The 22,359-nt window shown below is 46.7% G+C and overlaps 2 protein-coding genes across 2 annotated transcripts; both read right to left on the bottom strand.

Annotated features, from left to right (window-relative positions):
- Window positions 1-3,292: 3,292 nt before the first annotated feature.
- LOC120641349 (remorin-like) lies at window positions 3,293-7,273 on the bottom strand. Its single transcript, XM_039917422.1, has 5 exons — window positions 6,840-7,273; window positions 4,576-4,641; window positions 4,412-4,499; window positions 3,966-4,047; window positions 3,293-3,778 (listed from the first exon to the last, which is right to left on the bottom strand). The coding sequence occupies exons 1-5, from the start codon at window positions 7,024-7,026 to the stop codon at window positions 3,578-3,580; spliced, it is 624 nt and encodes a 207-aa protein (XP_039773356.1). The 5' UTR covers window positions 7,027-7,273; the 3' UTR covers window positions 3,293-3,577.
- Window positions 7,274-16,606: 9,333 nt separating this feature from the next.
- LOC120641350 (probable ascorbate-specific transmembrane electron transporter 2) lies at window positions 16,607-19,632 on the bottom strand. The gene is made up of 4 exons (XM_039917423.1): window positions 19,023-19,632; window positions 17,537-17,585; window positions 17,243-17,445; window positions 16,607-17,143 (listed from the first exon to the last, which is right to left on the bottom strand). The coding sequence occupies exons 1-4, from the start codon at window positions 19,173-19,175 to the stop codon at window positions 16,835-16,837; spliced, it is 714 nt and encodes a 237-aa protein (XP_039773357.1). The 5' UTR covers window positions 19,176-19,632; the 3' UTR covers window positions 16,607-16,834.
- Between the last annotated feature and the right edge of the window lie 2,727 nt (window positions 19,633-22,359).

The following is a 22,359-nucleotide window of genomic DNA, read 5'->3' on the forward strand; positions in this document are numbered from 1 at the left end:
GCGAGGCAGGGGCGGCGGCGCGTGGCGGCGGGTCGCCGGCGTAGGCCGTAAACGGCCGTCCGGGCATGGTTGGGCTCGGGTTTTTGGACAGGGAGCACGCGGGCACGTTGGCGAACGCGTTGGCCGGGTTCTGGTGGCAAGTAGACACGGCGGGGGGGGGCATGCTTGGCGGCGAGGCATCGAGGCGGAGCGACGGTGAGCGATTGTCGCGGCGAGGAGGCACGTGAGAGAGGGAAAAGGGGCTGGAGAGCATGCTCACCCTACGGAGAAGCTTCTGGGACACGCGAGCGTCGAGGTGAGGCAGAGGAGTGGCGGGTCCGCGTCGAGCCCGAGCTCGGCGGCTCCGTTGGCGGCGGCGCAGCTAGGGTTACGCTAGGAAAGGTGGCGGCACGAGTAGAGGGGTTCAAGGGGGAGCAGGTGGCTTCTATTTATAGGGCACAAGGTCCCCTTGGCGTGCGCGCCACGGCGCGGGCGAGACGGGGTGCAGCCGAACTCTGCGAGAGTCCGAGCTCATCCCGAGCTCGGGGACGACCCCGACAGGCGGGGCCCGCCTGTCGGCGGCGGAGAGGGGAGAGGGAGGGGGCGTCGGGCTGGGCTTCGTGGGAGAGGAAGGTGGACCGGCAGAGGAGTTTTGGGCCGCGGGAAAAAGGAAAAAGAAGGAGAGAGGAAGATGGGCTGGGCCAAAAGGGTATAGGGAAAAGAGAGAGAGGTTACTTCTTTTTTTTCAACAAAAGATTCAAACAATTCAATTCAAATTTAAATTCAAGAGAATTTAAACTCGAGTTGAACAACAAGAAATAAAATAATGCATTGCGGCATGAATGCAACACAAAAGAACAACCTTATTTAACTTATTTAGAAGACAATAAATTATTATTATTTTTAATACTAAATTCCCTGTGAAGAAAATAAGTGTTGAAATTTTTTTAAAATTATTGTTTTATTTTTAATTTAATCACATCCTGAAATTCAAAAATTTCACGGTGTGAAAACCACAGCCCGGGGCAAGCGACGGCGACGACGCGGCCACGGGAGGCGCAACCCCGCCCCGAGCCGAGCGGCCACCAGGCAACAGGCCACCCCAGTACCAGGGCCAAGCCTCAGGGCGATGCGGGCGGCGGCGCTCCGCGCCCACCCAGATTCGAGGCCCCAGCGGCGTGGGCGGTTCGCCAGCGGGCCAGGCAGGCGCGAGCGGCGGCCGACAGCCGCTCGTGCCTGCCTGGCCCGCTGGCGAACAGCCCACGCCGCTGGGGCCAAAGGAGGGCGTGCCCCAAACAGATCCACCCCAAGGGGACCCAAATCCGGCGAAAGGACGCACGGGAGGCCCCACACGGTGGCGACCGGAGGCCAGCGGCGACGCCCCGACGCGGCGGCCGGCGAAGACGAAGGAGTGGCGCCCCGGCCAGATCCGCCCCGGGGGACCCAGATCCGTCGAAGGGGCACCCAGCATGCCCCCGACAGCGGCGACCGGAGGCCGGCGACGGCACAAGACAGCAGCAGTGTCGATGTTTGCAGGTTGAGGGTGAAGGGGAGGGGAGGAGGCGAAAGAGAAGAGAAGGAGGTGAGCAAGGCCGGCTTTGGCCCTGTCGCGGGCCGCCACCGCCGGTGGCTGCCGGAGGCGCTTGGGAGGCGCGGGAAAATCGCCCCCCCCCCCGAAGGGGTGAGGGGGAGGCTATTGCTCAGCACCTGTCCCCGTTAAGGCCTTAACTAACCCGAATGCGATCACCCCCTCCCCCCTTCCCCTCCCCCCAAAAAAATGTTGTCTAGCTCTTAAGGTCACATTTTATATTTCGCATCGGCATCTTGGAAACTTTGATACAGCCCCAGCGAGCGCATTTGATGTGATGATGAGGATATAACACCTTGGATTAGATTGTGACAATTTAATCTAGGGCGATTAATATAGCGAGCGCATTTGATGAGATGAAAATTGGTATCTAGTATTTTACACAAAACATCTGGGTTAGATTATGACTATTAATCGCGATCCGAATTAGAGGGTTTAGTGTAAAACTGCCATTCAGTATTTTACATTAGGCACACTGGATTGGATTGTGATTATTAATCGCGGTACGAATTAGAAATTTAATATAAAACTGACATCCGGTATTTTACATAAAACACCCTGGATTGGATAGTTAGGGTCCCATCTGGAAAAAAAAATTTGCAGCGACCCCACGCCCGAGTCCCGGCGCCCCCTCCAGGCCCGCCTCCGCCGCTGCCCCTGTTCAGGGCGGGGAAACCCATTCCGCGTCGATCTATGAGGACGTGTTTAGTTCCCAAAAATTTTCACCTCGAAATTGGTGACTTTCTCTTTGGACAGATGCATGGAGCACTAAATGTAATTAAATTACAAAACTAATTATACAGTTTGGATGTACACGACGAGACGAATCTTTTGAGCCTAATTAGTGCATGATTAGCCACAAAGTGCTACAGTAACCCCGCATGTGCTAATGATGCGTTCAAAGGCCTCAAAAGATTCGTCTCGCGGTTTCCAAGTGAGTTCTGAAATTAGTTTTTTAATTAGTGTTCAAAAAATCTTCCCGACATCTGGTCAAACCGTTGATGTGACAAAAAAAAATTTGTTTGGGACTAAACGGCCCCTCAATGGCTCCTCCAAATGTCAGAAGCCGGAGCCGACGCTCCTGTTGCTGGGGAGCTTTGCCGCTACGGAGCACGACGCGGGGGCCGGCCTGGGACCGGGAGCACGCGACGCGACGGTGTCGCCGCCCCGGGGTCCGCGCGGACACTCGACGAATATGAGGCGGCGAGGTGGCAAAAAGCAAGACGACCTCCGAACTCCGATTTGGAGCTGGGGGCGGCGGAGGGCGTGGAACGCAGAACCGCGGGAGGGGAAGAGGACGCGAGAGAACGCAGAGCGGGAGCGCAGAGCCGCGGGAGCGTAGAACGACCGAAGCGGAAGACCGCCGGGAGGCGGGAGCCGAAGCGTGAGAGCGGAGCGGAGGTCGGGGACCCGACGCTGTTCTTACTGAAGAATACTAACATTTAGGTACGCTCAATCTTACTGATGAATGCCTGTTCCTTACAGATTCTAAGACTAATGTTTCAAATAAAAAAAAGTTACATCTCAGATTCAATTTTTTTTTGAGTTTTCACCATTCATCTCTTACCAAACCACAAGATTTCCCAAACGGAATCCTTTTCGGGTTTCAGATTTATTAAATATGAAGGCTATTCAGGTGCTTCAAAAAACTGTACATGAGAAGAACATGACAGATGTGCAATAGATAGATACAAACTAAAATCAACAGAAAGGAACAGAGAGACAGAGACAAAAAAAAAATAGTAATAACACTAGGAAAAGAACAAAATGTCTGCTTAAATGTCAACAACAACAACAATGTGACTTCTTAACTACACATAAGAATGTTGCTCGTCAAGCATTCAACATGTACACCATCAAACGCCTGTCTTGGAAGTAATATGTGTATATACAGCAACGGTAGGCTTTACACACTTTTGAAGACAAACTACACACTTGATAGAGCGAGAGAACCAAGCAATCATGGATTGACGTTATTCACTTTCTGCTCGGTGTGACTCGGGATGTTTCTTAGGCTCCAAAGCATCCAATGAGTTTTTTGGGAGCGTGGCTGGTGGCGCGGTACTTGGCAGCCATCTCCTCGGCCTTCAGGACCTCCTCGCCGCGTTTTGCTTCGACCATGGCCCGCTTCTCTTCGGCTTCCTTGTGGATGATTGCGATCTTGTTCTTCATCTTCTCAGCATATTCAGCCTTCTTCTTTTCCAGTTGCTCCTGGAGAAGTGTAAATTAAACTAGCTGAGATGTTATCATATCTGAGGGGGAAATGCCATATAGTTCTACCAAACTATCCTTTTCTGTGCAACTGTTATCAGCGGGGCTCAAGTCTCTGTTCAAATATGAGGCAAGGTATGCTTAAAGTTAAAACTTGAGAGGTAGAGGAGGGAGAAAACGAAATTACCTCAATCTTCTTCAGTTCAGCTTCTATGTTCGCTTTCTTTGTGTTCTCCCATGAAAGAATAGCAGATATTTTTTTAGAAGCCCTGTCACAAGATTCAAGTTAGAAATTTTCAAATCACTTCCCTACAGATTATATCAACATCTACTGGATATCAAGAACACATAGATGTGAAGTTTTTTTTTAAAAAAATAATGTCCCAGTTTAGGAACTGTGTCATCCTTTTTGCTATTCTGGTTTGGATTGAGTAGAAGTTTATATCCACACTACCCTGGTCGTAATGCTAGAAATATCATTCACATAGACTTGTAGAAAGCTTCCAATTCCCTTGATGAAAGAATTATAGATAACTGAAGAATGCTTTTTGCAAAGATGCATATACTGTTACGGACAAATAACGGTTCCACTGAAAAGGAGTTCAAGGGAATTGAAAGAGGTAAGCAGCATACTTGTTCTCAGCTTTTGTCTTTTCATTCTCTTCCCATGCTTTGATCAAAGAGTTTCTCTTCTCAGTTTCCACTCTTGCAAGAGCGAGATCTGCAGACCAAATTTAGGTTCTTAATATGCGTAATAGTTGTACTTGATAACAACAAGACAATTATTCAACACTTACCTCTGTCATTGGAGCTCCCTTGCTTTTCAGCTGCAGGCTTCTCTGCAGCAGGTTCATCTGCAACCTCTGGAAATACAGAAAAGTAGAGAACTTTATGAGCTATACAGAAGCATGTTTGCTTTTGGGCAAAAAATAAACTCAGATGCATGAAGAAAATTTTCTGAACAATTTTATATAGAAGAAAAGAAAGAAGCTAGCAACTGTATGAGCTATACAGAAGCATGTTTGCTTCTGGGCAAAAAATAAACTCAGATGCATGAACAAAATTTTCTGAACAATTTATATAGAAGAAAGAAGCTAGCAACTGTCTGTATATTGATGAAATGATCCGACGCAACCCATTAGCATCCAAGATAAAAATTATAATTTTTAACTATGCTACTATCCTTGTAGAGGAGCATGACAGCACGTGCTTGAGATTGCCAACACAAGTTATTTCTATCCAGGTCCTGTGCACCTGCTGCTCAGATAGCTTGTGACTTGTGTAGTAAGAAAGATTGTACATTTTTTCCTTTCTCTTGTTTGACTGGTACATCCCTGCTTGCGTCAGATTGATCTTATTCTGAATGACACGAACTACAAAATGTTGATAACCGTAGAAACCTACTGCAGCCTTTTCAGGAAGGCAATGACCAAATGATGACGTAGTGTACCAACTCTAAGCACCCAATCATCAGTCTTCTGAAGATCCTTGACTGGGTCTCCAATTTTCCAGCATGGTTAATGAAAATAATATCAAAGAACAACTGAACTCTGAACTAGTGACTACAATTGTTTATGACGTGAATCTTCATCTACGCATTATACTAGTCTCTTGGCATCTTGCTTAGTTTCCTTCCCTCGAAAAATTAGCTAGTTCCAGCAAGGCAGCTCTGGTTTTGCATTAGTGTGGTTTTGTAGTATTAGATATAGGCATATAACAAAAGATGGATCGACATGATAAAAGAGAAACCAGAGGGCAGCAAAAATTGCCTGGTTTGCCAGATGAAATCTGACCACCCATTGTGTTCTGTTGATTATTTGTTCATTATTAGCCATTTAAAACAATAGAAGTACATTGAATTTCCACGAGCGTATCTTTTATCTCTGCATAAGCATTAGGGAAAATGAATGCTGCGGATTGCATTATTTCATCATTTGCCCAGCTATGCAAGGAACCTCTGTGGCTCTGTACACGTACTTCTTTGAAGACGTAGCAGCAACAGAAAGCAACTCTCTAGCTGCTGTAAGCTGTGAAGGGCCATATTCACTGAGTATTTATCTTTCAAAAAGAAGCCAGTAAAAAGTATCATAGCCTTGTCACGTTTTCTCTGTCATTAGAATTTTGTACTCACTGATCCAAATTGAATAACAAAGTGAGCGAACGAACGCGAAGGGGAATTTTATCTGTTCTAATACCCAAATAATTCTCCCAAGATTTGAAGAAATTGGCAAGAACTGTCAGATTATTCATAAGAAATAAACCAAGGCTACGGTGGAAAGTTTTTTTGTGTGAGTTTCTTTCTGATTCTTTATCTCTCAGCATAAAACTTTGAATCTTTCTGCAGAGTTTTTTAAGGTAACTTGGATGGATAAAGATAGAAGAAAGATAAGAGCGGAGGAGTACAGGGTGGGGAGAAAGTGGAGAATTCAGGAAAGTTCCAACTACCATCTTTTTCTGTATTACGATGTGATGTCTCACTAAAAATAAATTGCAAACAAAGGAAATACTACATGTCTAGCATCAAACAACTAGTTCACTTTTAGATCCCCAGAGTAGCAACCTAGGATGGACAGTCGTCCTAAAACGGATTGTGTTAAGATGCGAGGCAAAGGCTACCATAATGTTTTCTAGGCCTTTTACCCCTGCAGAACTTGATATACCGTTCCTCTGGAGTCCTTGGCTGTTTGGCAGCCATGGCTGGAACTTGCAACCAAAAAAAAAAAAACTGATTCCTAAGAAGAAATCTGATATCTGATGAAAAGTAGCCACAACAACCAGATAAAGAATCATGTCAACAACAAACCGGGAACCCAAGAAAAGAGAAGCAGAGCAACTGTCAAGGATCACAAGTATACCCGCCACTGTACAGCTACCAGGAAGCACAGAGACGACGAAACAAAGCATGTAGAGGAAGAAGGTTTCTCCCAATTCCTAGCACATGACATGTGGCACAGACCAGTACACCACCACGCGCCACCTTTCCATCATCGCAAGCCTTCCAGTTCCAGAGAGAGAGAGAGAGGTGGGTGGTGAGCAACTGAACTGAGCAAGTAGTACTTACTCTCGACGATGGCCAGGGCCTTGGAGTCGGCTGCTGGCTTCTCCTCGGCGGCCGGCGGCTCGGTGGCGGGGATGACGGCCTTCTCCTCGGCGACGTCCTCCTTGGCCGGCTCCGCGGCCGGCGCCGGTGCCGCCTCGGGCTCCTGCGCGACCTCCACCTCCACCTTCTTGGCCTCCTCCTCAGCCATGTTGCTGTCTTGTGGGTGTAGCCTAGCTGTTGCTGTTGAGTGCGTGGGGTGGGGTGCTAGCTGTGCGCCTGTGCGTGCGTGGTGGCGCGTACTAATAGCAACCGGTTTAACTGTCTGGACGAAGCCCCCCGGCTGGAGTGGGAGAGTAGTTTAGGCCGCCGCAAGGGAAGGGGAGGGGGTGTCTCTGAATTCTGACAGAAGAGGGCCTCGTATTCTATCCAATTGGGGCGTGGGGCTCAACCTTCCTCGGTTCAGGGACGGTTTTATAGCCCAGAATGCCAGCCAGCATGTGCGGCCTTGCATGACGGTGGGTCGTGGTACGCTTCTGCAGAGTTGTTGTAGTACCTTGATTTGCTGGTCCTCTGGAAAAATGACTATTGTTCCTAGGAAAAAAGAACCATTGCAATCCTTTCAAATTAAAAACAAAACTATTCATGTTTTCTTGTAATAAAAGACATGGAAAAAGCTTTGAATTCCTCCATCTTGTATCAATGGGCTTTTCCATTTCCAACGCTTAATCACACAGGTTAGTTAATAAAAAGGAAGAATCAATTTTATAAAAAGATACTAGTAAGTTTCTGAAAGCTGAAAGTCTTCCCTTTTGGAGAAGGAATCACCATATCAAGCTACGTACCAAATCGCAATCAGCTCTCCGTCCTTATAATCCGTTACCTAAATACTAGAGTTTCGGAGGGTCCATGGGTAAACCGATACGGAACCGTCCATGTCCTGCCCGGGTGGCCTAGCTCAGCCGTAAGCCACACTGTTGGTTGAAAGAGGAGCCGGCAAGGAACCCATGGGCGCGTACGTGACGGCGACCCGGCCCGGCGCATCTCATGCGCTCCCGTCCCGGGGCCGCGCGCGCGTTGGCTCCCAGTCCCAGCGCAATCGCGCTGTGCCGTGGCGAGGTGGTGGCCCCGCCCCCGCGCCCCGCGCCGCTGGGCGCCCGGATCCCGTGAGCGCGGCGACTCCGGTGGCCGTTGCACGACGCGCGTCGCCAGCAACGTCTCGTTCCAATCCATGAATCCATCCGCATCGCCCCGTTGGCCGCTGCCGCTGCTGACAGACGCGCGACAGGGCACGCGGCCTGCCCGCCCGGGCTGGCTGGCTCCGTATAGCTTAGCCGGGCGAACGTGGCGAGACCACGGGGCGCGCACGTACACGCGCGGCATCAATGTGGGCGGCGTCGGCGAGAACCAGTGAACCACCGCCATCGTCGGGGATCATACAACCCTCCCCCCCGCTGCCCCGCATCGCGCGTGGATTTTAATGCCGGCGTCGTAGCCTCGCCGAATCATTGTTCCTGTTGATCGGCAGCTGGTCTGCTGCGACCGCCGGGGCCGGGACGGCAAGCACCAGCACGGCCGCCGTCCCCGGCCGGGGGCGGGGGCGTGGGCCCGCGCGCATCTGCCCGCCCGGATGCCGCGGCCGACAAGTGTAGAACCGCGCGGGCGCTTTCGGGGCACGGGAAATTGCGCGGTTTTGGGCGGTTTCCACGCGAGCCCGGCCGGTGCCATCCCACATGCCTGCCTGCCGCGGCATGAACCACCACGCCCGCCGGGGCTCCGTTACCTGATTTCCTCCGCCACACTACCAAGGCTTCTTCTGGTAGTCCTCCTCGTGTTCTAAGACGAGACCTGCAGGCTGCAGGTGAAAAACTCTTGTCTGAACTAGTACAGCTTGTCAGTTTGGGCCTGATGCTTGTTCCCTTGGGTCGCACGCGGCGGCACTGCGAGGAATTCTTGGCCCGTCCGAGCTGGAACCTCGGCATAAACGAACGGCTCGAGCAGCCTCATCGTTTCGCGTGAACCGTGATCGTCGTGTCCACGAGAAACTCCTTGTTTTTTTTTTCAGGAGCTGCTGCCACTGGATTCCGTTGGGAGTTCTCTGATCCCGGTAGCAGTTGGCAAGTCATAGGATAGCTGGCCAACGAAACCTTGTCGTTCTAAAACAAGGAGGGCCCCGAGCAGGCAACTGTCCAACAATCATGTAGTAGCGGGCAAATGGACAAGAGGCGGAGGAAGATGATGGGTGCCTCGCTGGCGACCGGTGAGTGCGGCCACAGCGGCGCGATGCGTCCAATTATTGCCGCAGACCCTTTAAACAGAGTGAATCTTCCTCCTTGAATAAACAGCTGGAATCTTATTCGACTTCACCTTCGTTTACGTCTTCGATCGGCGCCTACGTACATGGAGTCAGGGCTACGCACGCATCGCCGTCTCGTCGAAAACACGCCTCGCTGTCTGCCTGTTGCTGTTCTCCTTCTGATCGACTGAAACCTCGCTGTCTCTCCTCCCTTTGTTTAACTGAACTGACCGAAGCAGGAGTGCAGCGATATCCAAAACCTTTATTACCAGCAACAAGTTCGCATGTCAGCAAATGGAAACAGATGGATGGATGGAAGGGGCTAGACACGCGTGAAGGGCACGGCCTGACAGGCCTGATTTTCCTCGCCGCTAATACCGAAGCACACAAGGCAAGGCAAGGCAGGCAAGCAAGGCAGAGCTGAAAGCTCCTAAAAAATCTTGCATCCGCATCCTCCCGGGGCCCGCCGGCGCGTTGGACGCATCGCGGCTCGACAGCGACCGTGTCGGTAAGCTACCAATCCATTCTTTCTCCTCTGCGATTCCTTCGCGAGCGTGGCGTGCGCAGTTCAAACCGGTTCCCCTTCACCCGAAGATCCACGCCGATACACGCTGCCAACGTTGTAGCCACTAACCCGGCCATTTGGAATAATCCACCAGCCCAAATCCCTGTCAGCCAGGCTCTCTCACCTACATTTGTTGGCTTCCCCGGCCTCTCTTGGAGTCAAGGCCTCAAGGGGGGATCGTTTTCAGCTGCGCTTGCGCGCCATCAACACCTGGCCCCAGCTCGCCCCGGTGCCTTCTACAGATTTTCTTCCGATTTCTCTGCTGTTCTGACGTTCTGATGACTGCTCGTTTTTTTTTGAATAAAAATGAAAGAGCAATTCCGTGTGCGGCATGGGCTGTATCCGGCTTTTTCTTGATAAAGATGTATTGATTTCTTTATCTTCAGGCTAGGGTTTACAGGTGGAGGGATGGAGCTGTGAGCTGTGATCTGGAGGCTTAATGTGTTTATGAGCCAAGTCACCAGGACTTGCATTATTCGCGGTGCCGGCCGGGTCTTTAAGGATTATGCATTGCTGGAGATTCTGCCAACAACAAAGCATTCCAAACAGAAACTTTTAGTTGTATCCAACAATTTCTCAACTACGAGTCCTGAAATGCGTTCTAAAATAGACTTGCATCCTTACTGTGAGCATATTATGTCTTGTCTGAAAAAAGACAGGTCAGTATCCTGTTGTTCAGGTTGTTGGAGCGAAGTCTTGACAACAAATAGACTTGGTCTTGACAAGTAGGAGTTGGATGATAGTGCATGAACGGCCGTTCATCAGGCGTGCGATTCATGTATGGGTGCTGTGCTCTTACGGTGACATCTCTGGAAATTTGAGGCGTCAGTTATCGCCTAACCAGACTGTGGTATGAGCTTCACTTGTCATGTGGTTGGCACCTAATTCGCAATTGTGAAACGACGGATGACTTCTCGCTCACGTCACTCAGATCCGTCGCTACTGTAATTAGGTGAAGAGCCTCTTCTCAGCTCCTTTTCATATATTTTGCCTCCTTTTTACTCACGGGATATGGATAAGATCTCTTCAGTCAAAGGGGTCAAGATCAAGTTCACGTTTAACATCCACCCCTAGTTGAGGAAGTGTTCAGTGCAAGCAAAATTTCTAAAATTTTTCTTGGGAGTCGCCGATTGATGTGGCAAAAGATGTGTGAAAAGTGTGTCGCTCTTGTTTTCAGGCAGTGATCAAACAGGACATTGTTTGTATAGCGGTTAGCACGGTTTCCTTCGGCATGTACATGAGCACCAGCGAGTAGTCGGGTGTTGTTTTTGCTGGAAAGCTCACAAATGACAACAGACGCACAGGTTCACAGAACCCACAAATAAAGAACGGTATGGCTGTCCCGTTAGTCCAAAGCGGATGAGAAATAAAGAAAAGCTTGATGGCCCATCATCAGAGTTCTTTCATCACCTCAAAACTAAAAGCAGATGCATATTGTGACGCTTTTATTCGTTGGCTCAGTTCAATTGGACAGCATCACACGGTTCCCTCAAAAAAAAAAAGGCCACACGGGAAGAACTGATTGAGCTAAGACACGAGACAGACAGGGCCATGGTTCCCGGAAGGTGAAACTGTCAACAATCGCTCAATTAACCTAGAAATGTGAAAACAAAAGGATAAATTCTTGTTTTCAGGGTCTAAAACTAACTGTTCTAATCCACTGCAGTGGAAGCAAACTGAAACACTAGATGCACTTGCAGTATAATGCCGAATCTATGAACTGTATTATTTGTCCTTTTCACTTGGTGATCGATGTTTCATATCTCTTTTTCAGGCCCCAATGTATCCTTTTTCCTTTAAATAATATAATGGAAAACAATCAGGATGGTAGATTCGGGTTTATCGCAAAAATCAGAGAAGTGCTGTCTGTGCTTTACAGTTAACTAAGTACGCACGGCGACCCTACTTGAAATGTGCCGTGTCCTTTTCAAAATGACTTGGCCAAGAGTATGCTACTATGCTTACTCTAAGCGTTTGTGAACAATCAAAGAGGGGGCATGAAGAATTATTTTTTTTTGTGTAATGATTCCAGGGGTATTTTTTATGCACGCGAGATTCGATGAGCTCACAAAAAATTTGCTTGTAGTATCAACTTGATCTGTCCTAACCTAACAAAGTAGCACAATTCAACCAGTCGAACGCTTAAACAGTTATAAAGGCGTGATTGTTTCGAATATAAAATCTCTGTCATGTTCACTTCGTTATATGCGTTACAGCTACCGAAAAATGTGGGAGGAAGCCTCCTAAGTCTAAGGGCAAGGAAAATCCTTGCTCTACCTCTGTCCTAAGTACCAATGACAAGGAAAGTCCTTGTGGTGCTACAAAAATCAAGAAATCAAAAAATAAAAAATCATGAAAGGTCTAATTTGGAACTGTAGAGGCATCAAAAAGAAAGGTGTCTCTTCCTTCCTTAAAAACCTCATTTCTGAACATAACTTTCACTTCATTAGCCTCCAAGAGACAATGGTGGAGGACATTGATGAGAAAACATTGAAGGGTTTTGATCCCAACAGTAATTATCTTTGGAAATGGCTTCCTTCCAGAGGAAAATCAGGAGGCATACTTAGTGGAATTAACACTGATTTCTTGGATGTGGGTGGTTTTTGTGAAGGAAAATACATACTCCAGATGGATGTGTGGGATAAACAACTTAAGCAAAAATGGAATTTCTTGAACATATATGGAGCTGACCAACTAGAACAAAAAAATGAATTTCTGGCTGAGTTGGCCCACTTTTGTAGAAAAACAATCAACCTTATCTAATTGGGGGTGATTTTAATATAATAAGGTTCTCTTCTGACAAAAACAAGCCCTCTGAGGTGCATAAACACACAGAACTTTTTAATAATATCATCTCCATTTATGAGTTGTTGGATATCCACTTGGTAGGTGGGAAATATATTTGGTCAAACAATCAGGAGAACCCTACCTTAGAAAGGCTGGATAGAGTTTTAATTTCTAAACAGTGGGAGGATTTATTCCCCAGTGTTTTTCTATACAAACTCCCCAAAGAGATCTCTGATCATAATCCTTTGATTCTGTCTACCCAAACTCATCAATCTGGAAAAAAAATCTCCTTCAAATTCGAGATCTCTTGGCTGAAGGACCATGATTTCAAACCTTTGGTTGCCCGAATCTGGAATAAACACAGCCATGCATCCTCTGCTCTTGAGAGAATCCAAAAGAAACTGAAACTTGTTAAGCAATACTTCAAAGGTTGGGGGTTCAATAGACAAGGAGAACAGAGAAAAAAGAAAAAAAAGATGCAAGAGGAATTGTTGGCCTTGGAACAACTTGAAGAAGAAACTCCTTTGATTCAGAATCAGATGCTAAGAAAGTCTTGGCTAATTTCTGAATTACTCAAAATAAGTGAAGAAGAAGAATTATATTGGAAACAGAGATCCCATGATAAACTATTACATGAAGGTGATCTCGATACAGAATACTTCCATAGGATGGCTAATGGAAGAAAAATAAGAAATCTTATCATCAGGATGGAGGATGGTGACAAGACAATAGAAGGAGATGCTGATTTACATACTCATGCAACTGATTACTATAAAAAATTATTTGGACCTGATCTGGGAAACTCCTTCCCACTGGATCTTGCCTTGTGGGAAGAAGAAGACAAGGTAGATGAAGCTGAGAATAACACTCTCTATCAACCTTTCTCTGAGGAAGAAATAAAATATGCATTGTTTCAAATGGAGAAAAACAAAGCAGCTGGTCCAAACAAAATATCAATTGAGTTCTATCAGTCCTGTTGGGACATTATCAAATCTGATATCATTGAGCTTTTTGATGATTTTCACAAAGTCAATCTTCCAGTAAACAGACTGAATTATGGTGTGATCACCTTGTTACCTAAAGTCCAAGATGCTGCAAAGATTCAACAGTTCAGACCAATTTGCCTTCTGAATTGCTTATACAAGTGGATCACTAAAACTTTAACTTTGAGAATAGAGAAATTGGCTGACAAACTGATTCTTAAGACACAATCTGCCTTTCTAAAAGGAAGAAACATCATGAATAGTGTCATGGCTCTTCATGAGATCTTGCATGAAACAAAGAGAAATAAAGAGGTGGGAGTAGTTCTGAAACTAGACTTTGAAAAAGCATATGACAAAGTCAACTGGAACTTCTTGTTTGATTGCCTACACCTTTGGGGCTTTTGTGACACTTGGGTCAACTGGATCAAGGCAGTAGTGACTGGTGGTACTGTTTGTGTCAAGTTGAACAATGTTGAGGGTCCCTATTTTATCAGCCACAAAGGGGTTAGGCAGGGAGATCCTCTCTCTCCAATCCTGTTCAATTTTGTTGCCGATTGCCTTGCAAGAATGGTCAAGAGGGCACAACATAATGGCCTGCTTTGTGGCTTAGCTGAGAACCTGATCCCTAGAGGTGTGGCTATTTTACAGTATGCCGATGATACAATCATTTGCCTTAAAAATGACTTTGAAAAGGCCAAAAACATGAAATTGTTATTGTACCTCTATGAAGTGATGTCTGGGTTGAAAATAAATTTCAGCAAGAGTGAAATTATCTTGGTTAATGGGGATAATGATACACAGATTCTTTATGCTGAATTATTCAACTGTCAGGCTGGCTTGTTCCCAATTAAGTGTCTTGGAGTTCCTGTGGGGCCTGGAAGGTTGCACATAAAAGATTGGGTTCCTTTGCAAGAGAAAAATCTGAAAAAGCTCTCAACATGGAAAGGAAGCTCCTTATCCATGGCTGGTAGATTAACTCTTATCAACTCTAGCTTGTCCAGCACATTTATATATCATATGTCCATGTATCTCCTTCCAAAAACAACAATTGATACTCTGGATAAACAGAGAAGGACTTTCTTTTGGCAAGGAAATGGACAGAAAAGAAAATATCATCTTATTCAATGGAAGGTTATTTGCAAAAATAAAAACAAAGGAGGCTTGGGCATCAAAGATATAAGGAAAATGAATATCAGTCTACTAACCAAGTGGTGGTGGAAGCTGGAGACTGAGGATGGGTTGTGGCAAACAATTGTTAAAGGCAAATATATGCAAGACAACAATCTGATTGCTACCATTAAACACAAAGCTGATGACTCACCCATATGGACTGATCTCCTCAAAGTTAGATGTTTCTATCTCAAAGGGAGGTCTGTAACGACTAAGAATGGTCATTCCACTTTTTTCTGGGAGGATCCCTGGCTCCACCAGAAACCTTTGTGTCTCTTACATCCAGTGCTATATGATCTTTGTCAGGATAAAAACATCTCAGTACATACTTTTATTCTAAAGCGGGCTCAACTTTCCTTTACAAGATGGCTCTCCCCTTTTCTTTTTGATTCCTGGATTTCTCTAATAGATGAGGTTTATGCTTACCCTTTTGCAAATACTACTGATAGTATTTCCTGGAGAGGGGGAAAGGGTGGTAGATTCACTACAAAATCTGTTTATGATATGCTGACTTATGATGATCAAGGTCTATCTTACAAATTTATTTGGAAAGCCAAAATTCCTCATAGGATCAAACTCTTTCTGTGGCTACTTGAAAATCAAGTAGTTCTCACTAAAGATAATATGATCAAAAGAAATTGGCAAGGTGACCCCTCCTGTTACTTCTATCCTTCCAATGAAAGTATTAATCACCTGTTCTTCCTCTGTCCGGTAGCTAAAGTAGTTTGGGGAACTGTGGCTTTGTGTTTGGGTGCTAATAACATCCCTGAGAATACAAATCAGTACAAGCTCTGGATTGCACACTGGTTGCCTCATGGTCACATTGTTTACACCTTTTGTATGGCTGCAATATGTTGGGCCATATGGAAACGGCGTAATGAAGTCTACTTCGAAAATAAAACATTAAGACACCCCACTGATATCATCTTATATGCATGTGCTCTTATGACGTAGTGGGCAGGTTTATATGGGTCTGACATGCAAGGGAAAATACTGGATGGTGTGAAGATCCTAATCTCATGTGTTCATAAAGTGATGGCGCAGCAAAGAAGCTTCCCCCTCGTCTTATGCTGGATGGCCCATCTCAGCTTCAGGCTTCGGAGGATGAGACGTTAGAGGAAGAATCATAGACGCGTGGTTTCGTCAGGAGAAAACTTGGCTGTCTGCCCCCTTCTGTTCTTAGTGGTTGTTAGAATTTCGTTGTAGGCTAAACTTTCTTCAGCTGTCGGTGCTCAGAACTTGTAATAAGCTCCTTTTGCGAGAATGAACGTCATTCTCTTGGTCTGCTTCTGCTCCTAGTTGCTCCTGGCTAGTTTCTCCCTGTAATACTTTTGTATCAACTTGTATTTCCGTTCTGTAATGGAAATGGGGTGTTCCTCGTCTCAAAAACAAGCTACCCAAAAATGACTATTTTTATTCTTAAATATCAGATTAGAGATTCATGCTCATTAGTATTTTTTTTCTTAAAAATGATCATTAGTCATAATTAGTGTCTAACTCTGCCATTTTTTAGAGAGCTATGTTCCAATGATTGTAAAGTACTGATGAGTACTTTTAGGTACTTTTTGTCTTGAATTTTTCTAACCGTTGATCAATGGAAGATATTTAGAAAAAATAAATTAAATTAGTATTCCGTCCCATTTTTTGATACTTGGTCCCACATTTTTGTACCACTAGTTACTTTAGTCTAGGTACTTCGTACCTTGACCATCATACGATTATGTCAAATGGGCGGCTCTTATTTTTGTAATCATTGTAAAAAAATTTAGAAAAAAATGGGAGCAACCAAAAGGAGCAGTTTTTTTTTTAAGAGAGGGCCTTGAGCGTGCATTCGAAGTGGAGCCTAGCCCAACCCAGCCAACCTCGAATGGGCTAAAATAAAATGTGAGGCCTGGAACTAGCCCAGTTCTGTGTTAAAAAACTGAAGCTAAACTAGGCCCATGTGGCCATGTCCTTTTGTCCTACGTTTTTTTTTGCGCGAGAGTGCATGGAAGGAAATGGTTATTATTGCATTTGCTAGTACACCCGAGGACCAGAAGAGTGTTCAAATTATTATCTCACTGAAAGAAAAAGAAAAAAGATGCGCTTCCAATTATCAAGTACTCCAGATTTACACATAAATCCGGATGTTTTCCAGACTTAAGCCAGACGCCTGATGTCATGGTTCAAACTGAACACAGCGGCACTCTTCTGAATCTTTCCCTTCAGTAACGCCTCTCTAGTTGACCGGAATCGACTCGTAGCCCTGCGGTGCCTCAACGTGCGCCGGCGTGACGGCGGCGACGACGACTGAGGCGCCGAACAGCACGACGACGAGCGCCGTGAAGTTCACCAGGAACGCCTCGGCGCCGTACTTGTCGACCCCCCCGCTCTCCAGGAAGGTGAGCTTCTCCAGGAACCCGAGCTCCGCGGTCACCAGCGCCAGCACGTAGACGAAGAGCCCGAGCAGCGCGTGCCACGGCAGCGCACTGCGCCTCACGCTCGGCGCCGCGCCGGGGAAGAAGAAGGTCACGAATCCGAAAACCCACTGCGAGCACCGTCATACGATCAGATTCGCCAGCAAGAACAGGGGCGGGCTGCCAATTCTTGTGGAATCAGGCGAGCGTGTCTGGCGTTGCGCAGTTACCTGAATGCCGTACAGGGAGATGGTTCCGATCCCGAGCCAGGAGTGAAGGCTGTAGAGGTTTGCGATCCCGCTGTCGTTGTGGTACTTGAACGCGCAGTAGATCCCGAAGGCGCCAAGAACAGTGGCAATCGCATGGAGGATCAGGTGCGTCAGCTTGGCGGTGTCGTGGTTCAGTTTTGGGAACACCTTGTAGATCATAATGGCTGCGAGAATGGTTGAGGAATCAATGTTTCATTGTCATAAGCCGCAGATGGAAGAACAATTTGTTTTTCAAATTTGAGTTTTTGCTGTTACCTTCACTGCCGAGGATAATGTAGCCAATTAGCATCAGCACAGGGTGAACCTGCGATGGACCGACCACACCACAAGACAAGTTACATCTAGTGAGCGGGGGGAGTACTGTCATGCTGATGTATTTCAATTTAAAGCACAACTTTCTACATTATTTTCAAAAGAGTAAGTATTTCAAAATTACCAACTCTATTCCAAAATGTAAAAGACGATAATTTTGTTCTAAGTAAAACTTTTACAGTTTTAACTTAGTTTTTATATAAAAAAATATGATAACATATACAGTACAACATAAATGTATTATCATGACGTATTCAGTGAAACTTATTTGATGTCACAGATATTGGTATATTATCAATAAGCTTAGTCAAAATTTGAGAAATTTTACATAGGATAAAACTAAACCTTCTTGCATTTTGGAATGGAGAACTACAATGGATGGTCAGTCGCAGGGTAGGTCACATGTGAGTCATTAGTATTGTTAACAGCTGGCAATAATACAATAGGATCAGCCCCATGTGCTGTTGACTTTCTTATTTATGCTATCTAAAATCTCGGCATCGTTTCCGTCTCGTTTCCTATATACTATAATACTGTATGTGAACATGAGCTGCGGGCAAACAAAGACCAGTGTTATGGTTGGATCTGTCTTCATGAATTGGCTCAAAAGAGTGCCTCTATCTTCATGAACATGAACTGCACAGCTCTGCTAGTTGCTAGATGAAAGCAAGAGCACAGAAGAAGTGTGAAAACTTAGTCTTTTTAGCTTCGTTTCTTAGTTGCTTGCTTTCTTATTTTTCTTTGTTCCTCGTGTTGAGGCGTAAAGTCTATGTATCTCCACTAGATGGCCGAATTTGTTTCTTTGTGGTCGTAGACATTTATTCGTGAATACCTGAATAGAATGTTTGAGACCGGATAATTTCCTTAATAAAAAATCAAGTAAAGAAAAAATTGCTTCTATCATCAAATTGCACTATTGCAGCATTCCTTAATAAACACATGCTTCTTGCACGAACATGACACATGGTAGTAGACTATATATATATCACCAAGTGCCAGATCAAATGTACGATGCAGCGCTGGACAGATCAAACCCTCAAAGCTCATAAAGCTGAGGGTTTCAATCCAGAATACCAGAATTTGGGAATCGTAAGACACGCTAGTAACATCGATTGCAAACTCGATCAGCTAGAAACAGAATGGATCCACAACTAACTACGAATCGAGCAAATACTAGGGTCCGATATATATTCCTCTTTGTTGCTAAAGCCTCCCCGCTCACGTGGCTCGTACTAACAAACAGGCAATGAACGAATTGAACAGAGAGGCTGTTCGGCTTGTTTCGGTTTATTTCCTCTCACAAAATACTATTCATTCTACCAGCTCTATACTATTCATACGGTCAGCCGAATAGACTCAGAGAGACCGGAGCTGGAATGGGGAAAGGGACAGGGAACAGAAAAAAGAGCATGTGGGGTCGCTAGCTTACGTTGAAGACGAGGTTCTTGTTCTGGGCCTCGAGCGCGAGGCCGCCGCGGAAGTGGACGCACCACACCAGCACCAGCACCGCCGCCGCCGCCGCCAGCGCGTGCGCCGCGTACGCGAACGGCGCCGCCTTCACGCCCAGCCAGGCCGCTGCCATCTCGCCCGGGCTCTCCTCCCTCCTCTCCCTCCGCCTCCTTCTCCCGGACTGTACGGTGGCGGCTCGCGCTCTCCGCCCGCCACGGACAGCTCGTCGATCGAGCGACAGGAGTTGAGACTTGAGAGAGACCTGAGAAGCGTGTAGAGCACGTATGGTGGCCTCGTGCTTTAAACAGAGAGTGAACAGGAGTTCTAGTTCCCTCCCCTTCTGTTTCGCTGTGGTTGGTGGGATGCTAGGCCGGGAAGGCGTCTCTGTTCTTGGGCGGATCTGGAGAAGTGGAGCTGGGGATTTGACTGGAAGGTCACCCCGACCCGATCCGTTCTCATCCAACGACCCCTCCGTTCACGAAAGGAATCGATCTCCACAACTTGGGTCGTGAGTCTCGTCAGGACCGGGCCGTTGGGGTGCTTTGTTTATTCTGCCGCCCACACATGAATACATGATGGTGGGAAGGTGACCTTATTCTGAGCTCGTATCCGTGGCAAGTTGGCTCTCAGGTCTTTGTATTGGGCTATTGACAAAAACAAAGAAAGAAAATACTTGTGGAACGAGTTCAAGCTGCTATCAGTCACCTTGCAAATGAGTTGGAAACCAAACTATACTCACACCACTCCGTTCTCATGAGAGATATTATATGAACTCACTTCACCTCAAACCACCACCACCACACACCAATCCAACCCAAATATTTGAGCTCATAATGTAATAAACTATTAGTCAAACTATAGTTACAATCCAATAAGAACTCGTTCCTCAAAAAAATTTATAATATATATCTTGTCACACTGTTTTGCCCAGATTAACCGCCAATTATACTGAGTCATCTCAAAAAATTTCGGTCAATTCCAATTAAACTTTATAGTGTGAAAGTGAGGTTTTAATTCCAGTGTTCGGCTCTTGACATAGGGCCCATGTGTAGATCTAGCCACTCTGCTTTCAACAGAATAGCTATCAGTCATACTGAGTCATCCCCAATAAATTTTGGTCAATTTCGATAAAATTTTATAGTGTGAACACGAGGTTTTAATTCCAAGGTCCGACTCTTGACATGGAGCTCACATGTAGATCTAGCCACACCGTTTTGCACAGAGTATCTGTCTGCACTACTGAGTGATCTCTAATAAATTTGGGTCAATTTCGATAAAATTTTATAGTGTGAACGCGAGGTTTTAATTTTATGGTCTGTCTCTACACAAAGAATCCATTTCAACCCACTCCAACCCGTATTTACATAGAATCTGATCTACTCCACCCTATTATCTAATATTACTCATTTCAATCCACCCAAATATACTCCACATCAAAAAACCCATAAAATTTATTTAAACTCACACCATTTGCAGGGTGAGCTGCTAGAGGCGTGGCGTGTGGAGTTACAAGATTGTACTGCCATGGCAGGGCAGTAGCCCCCGCGGCGCCATGATCTGTGAGTGTTCTTGCTCTGTGGCAGCGAACGTGGGCAGGGCCCAGCCGTGCGAGGCCGACGCAGGCGAACGCGAACGAGATCGGGCGCGGTCGTTCGAGCACGTGATCCACGAGCTGCCGCTCAGAGCCTCTGGGATTGGAACGGCAGCAGGCAGATGAATAAATCCATGCAAAAAAATGTAAGTGCCCCCCCCCCCCCCCCCCCAACATGAATGTGCAGGCCAAGTTACTGTTGGCAGAGGCCCGGCCTTCCTAGTTGTCTTCAAGGCGATCCGGGGGTTGCTGGCGTTACATTTTGTTCCTTTGAAGTTTGTTCATGTTCCTCGTTTTTGTAATCATTGTGCTGATGAACTAGCTCATTCTTGCTTAGTACGGGACCCAGATCAACCAGCCATTTGGTATGATCCCCTCTCATATTTTGGACTCTCTATGTTGGGTCCCGATCGAGCTGATCCAGAGTTTGGTGAACAAAAAATGAGCGGCTTTCCCTTAAAACAAAAAGGCCCCAGGCTGAGCTGATAGGTGGCTTTCACTATGTTGGTAGGCACGCTAAAAAATTCTCTCACATGTTAGCCTGCTTTGTAATAAGAATTTATTCTCTTCTTCCTTCTTCCTCATCACACCCACTACATGTCTTATTTACCTTTCCTTTTCCTATCTTTTTCTACTAGACTGGTGTACCCGGAACAAAACATTGATGTGCCTATAACTGGCTACCAACGTGGCGAAAACCGCCTATCCCTATCGAACCAGCTCAAGGGATGAAAATGCATGGTATTCATGTTTAAGGGATCTTTTTGTCTAATTATTAGACTTTTACAAGGCTACCTCAGTTGGTTACATTCCTCGCGCCGCAATGGAACCTGGACATTCGGGCTGCTATAGTTGTCCAAAAAGCCCGCAGCTTGATTTTTTTGGCTCGACCTGGCCTCCTTCGTGCCCGTGCTGGCCCGACTCGTTAGATAGTGTCGGGCATGGGCTGCCACCCTAGCACGCCGGGCGGCCCGGCTCGGCGCGCTAGTAGCAAGCCAGATCGGTAGCAGCCCGCCTGCCCCAACGGTCGGGAGCCTGGGATGTAATCCCCCCCCCGTCCCCGGGTCAGTAGCCTCGGCCCCTTCCGGTCTAGTGACCGACGCACCCCCGGTCCCCCCTCCTCCTCTCCTTATTTCCTTAACCACCAGCGCCGCTCCCCTAACTCCCTCTCACCGCCGGTGCCGCTCCCCCCTCTCCTCCAGATCTCCACATCTGGCATCGTTCCCCCTCCTTTCCTCCACCTCCGGCGACGCTCGCCTGCTCCCCTCCAAGTCCACCCAACCGAGCCGCCGCCTCTCTCCCTTGCACCGGTTGCCTCCCCACCCCGGTTCTAGGCTTCCAGTGGCTGGCGCCTTCACATATCCGAGTGGCCGGCTTCTCCACAGATCCCGGTGGCTGGCACAAAATGGGCCCGTGCCTGGGCCGTTGCTGCAGCCTGTGGGCAAGCACGGCCCGACACGAAGTTGGCCGGGTTAGCCCGACTCGGGCCAGGGCCGGGCCGCCCGTTTGGACATCTATAGGGCTACACCACCTACTGACATCCCCATTTCCCATACTAGCTAAAAATACATGCTTTTATTTGTTTAAATGATTGTCTCTTTTACTTCTTTTAAATGTTGTGTCCTCTAGTTATGGATAAGTTATGTTTTAGCCAATACTCAAATTACAAATAAATTTTGTTTTAGCCTATCTTAAATCAAATCAACCATTTTAAACTTTGGTTACA

The sequence above is a fragment of the Panicum virgatum genome, chromosome 7K, assembly GCF_016808335.1.
Source record: "Panicum virgatum strain AP13 chromosome 7K, P.virgatum_v5, whole genome shotgun sequence".
Classification (NCBI taxonomy): Eukaryota; Viridiplantae; Streptophyta; class Magnoliopsida; order Poales; family Poaceae; genus Panicum; species Panicum virgatum.

Coding starts and splice junctions, on each gene's coding strand:
- LOC120641350 (XM_039917423.1), bottom strand. CDS start 19,175: ATGGCAGCGGCCTGGCTGGGCGTGAAGGCGGCGCCGTTCGCGTACGCG. Junction 17,586..19,022: donor ACAAGAACCTCGTCTTCAAC/GTAAGCTAGCGA, acceptor GGTCCATCGCAG/GTTCACCCTGTGCTGATGCT. Junction 17,144..17,242: donor TCTCCCTGTACGGCATTCAG/GTAACTGCGCAA, acceptor CGGTGCTCGCAG/TGGGTTTTCGGATTCGTGAC.
- LOC120641349 (XM_039917422.1), bottom strand. CDS start 7,026: ATGGCTGAGGAGGAGGCCAAGAAGGTGGAGGTGGAGGTCGCGCAGGAG. Junction 4,500..4,575: donor AGGGAGCTCCAATGACAGAG/GTAAGTGTTGAA, acceptor TTTGGTCTGCAG/ATCTCGCTCTTGCAAGAGTG. Junction 3,779..3,965: donor CTGAACTGAAGAAGATTGAG/GTAATTTCGTTT, acceptor ACACTTCTCCAG/GAGCAACTGGAAAAGAAGAA.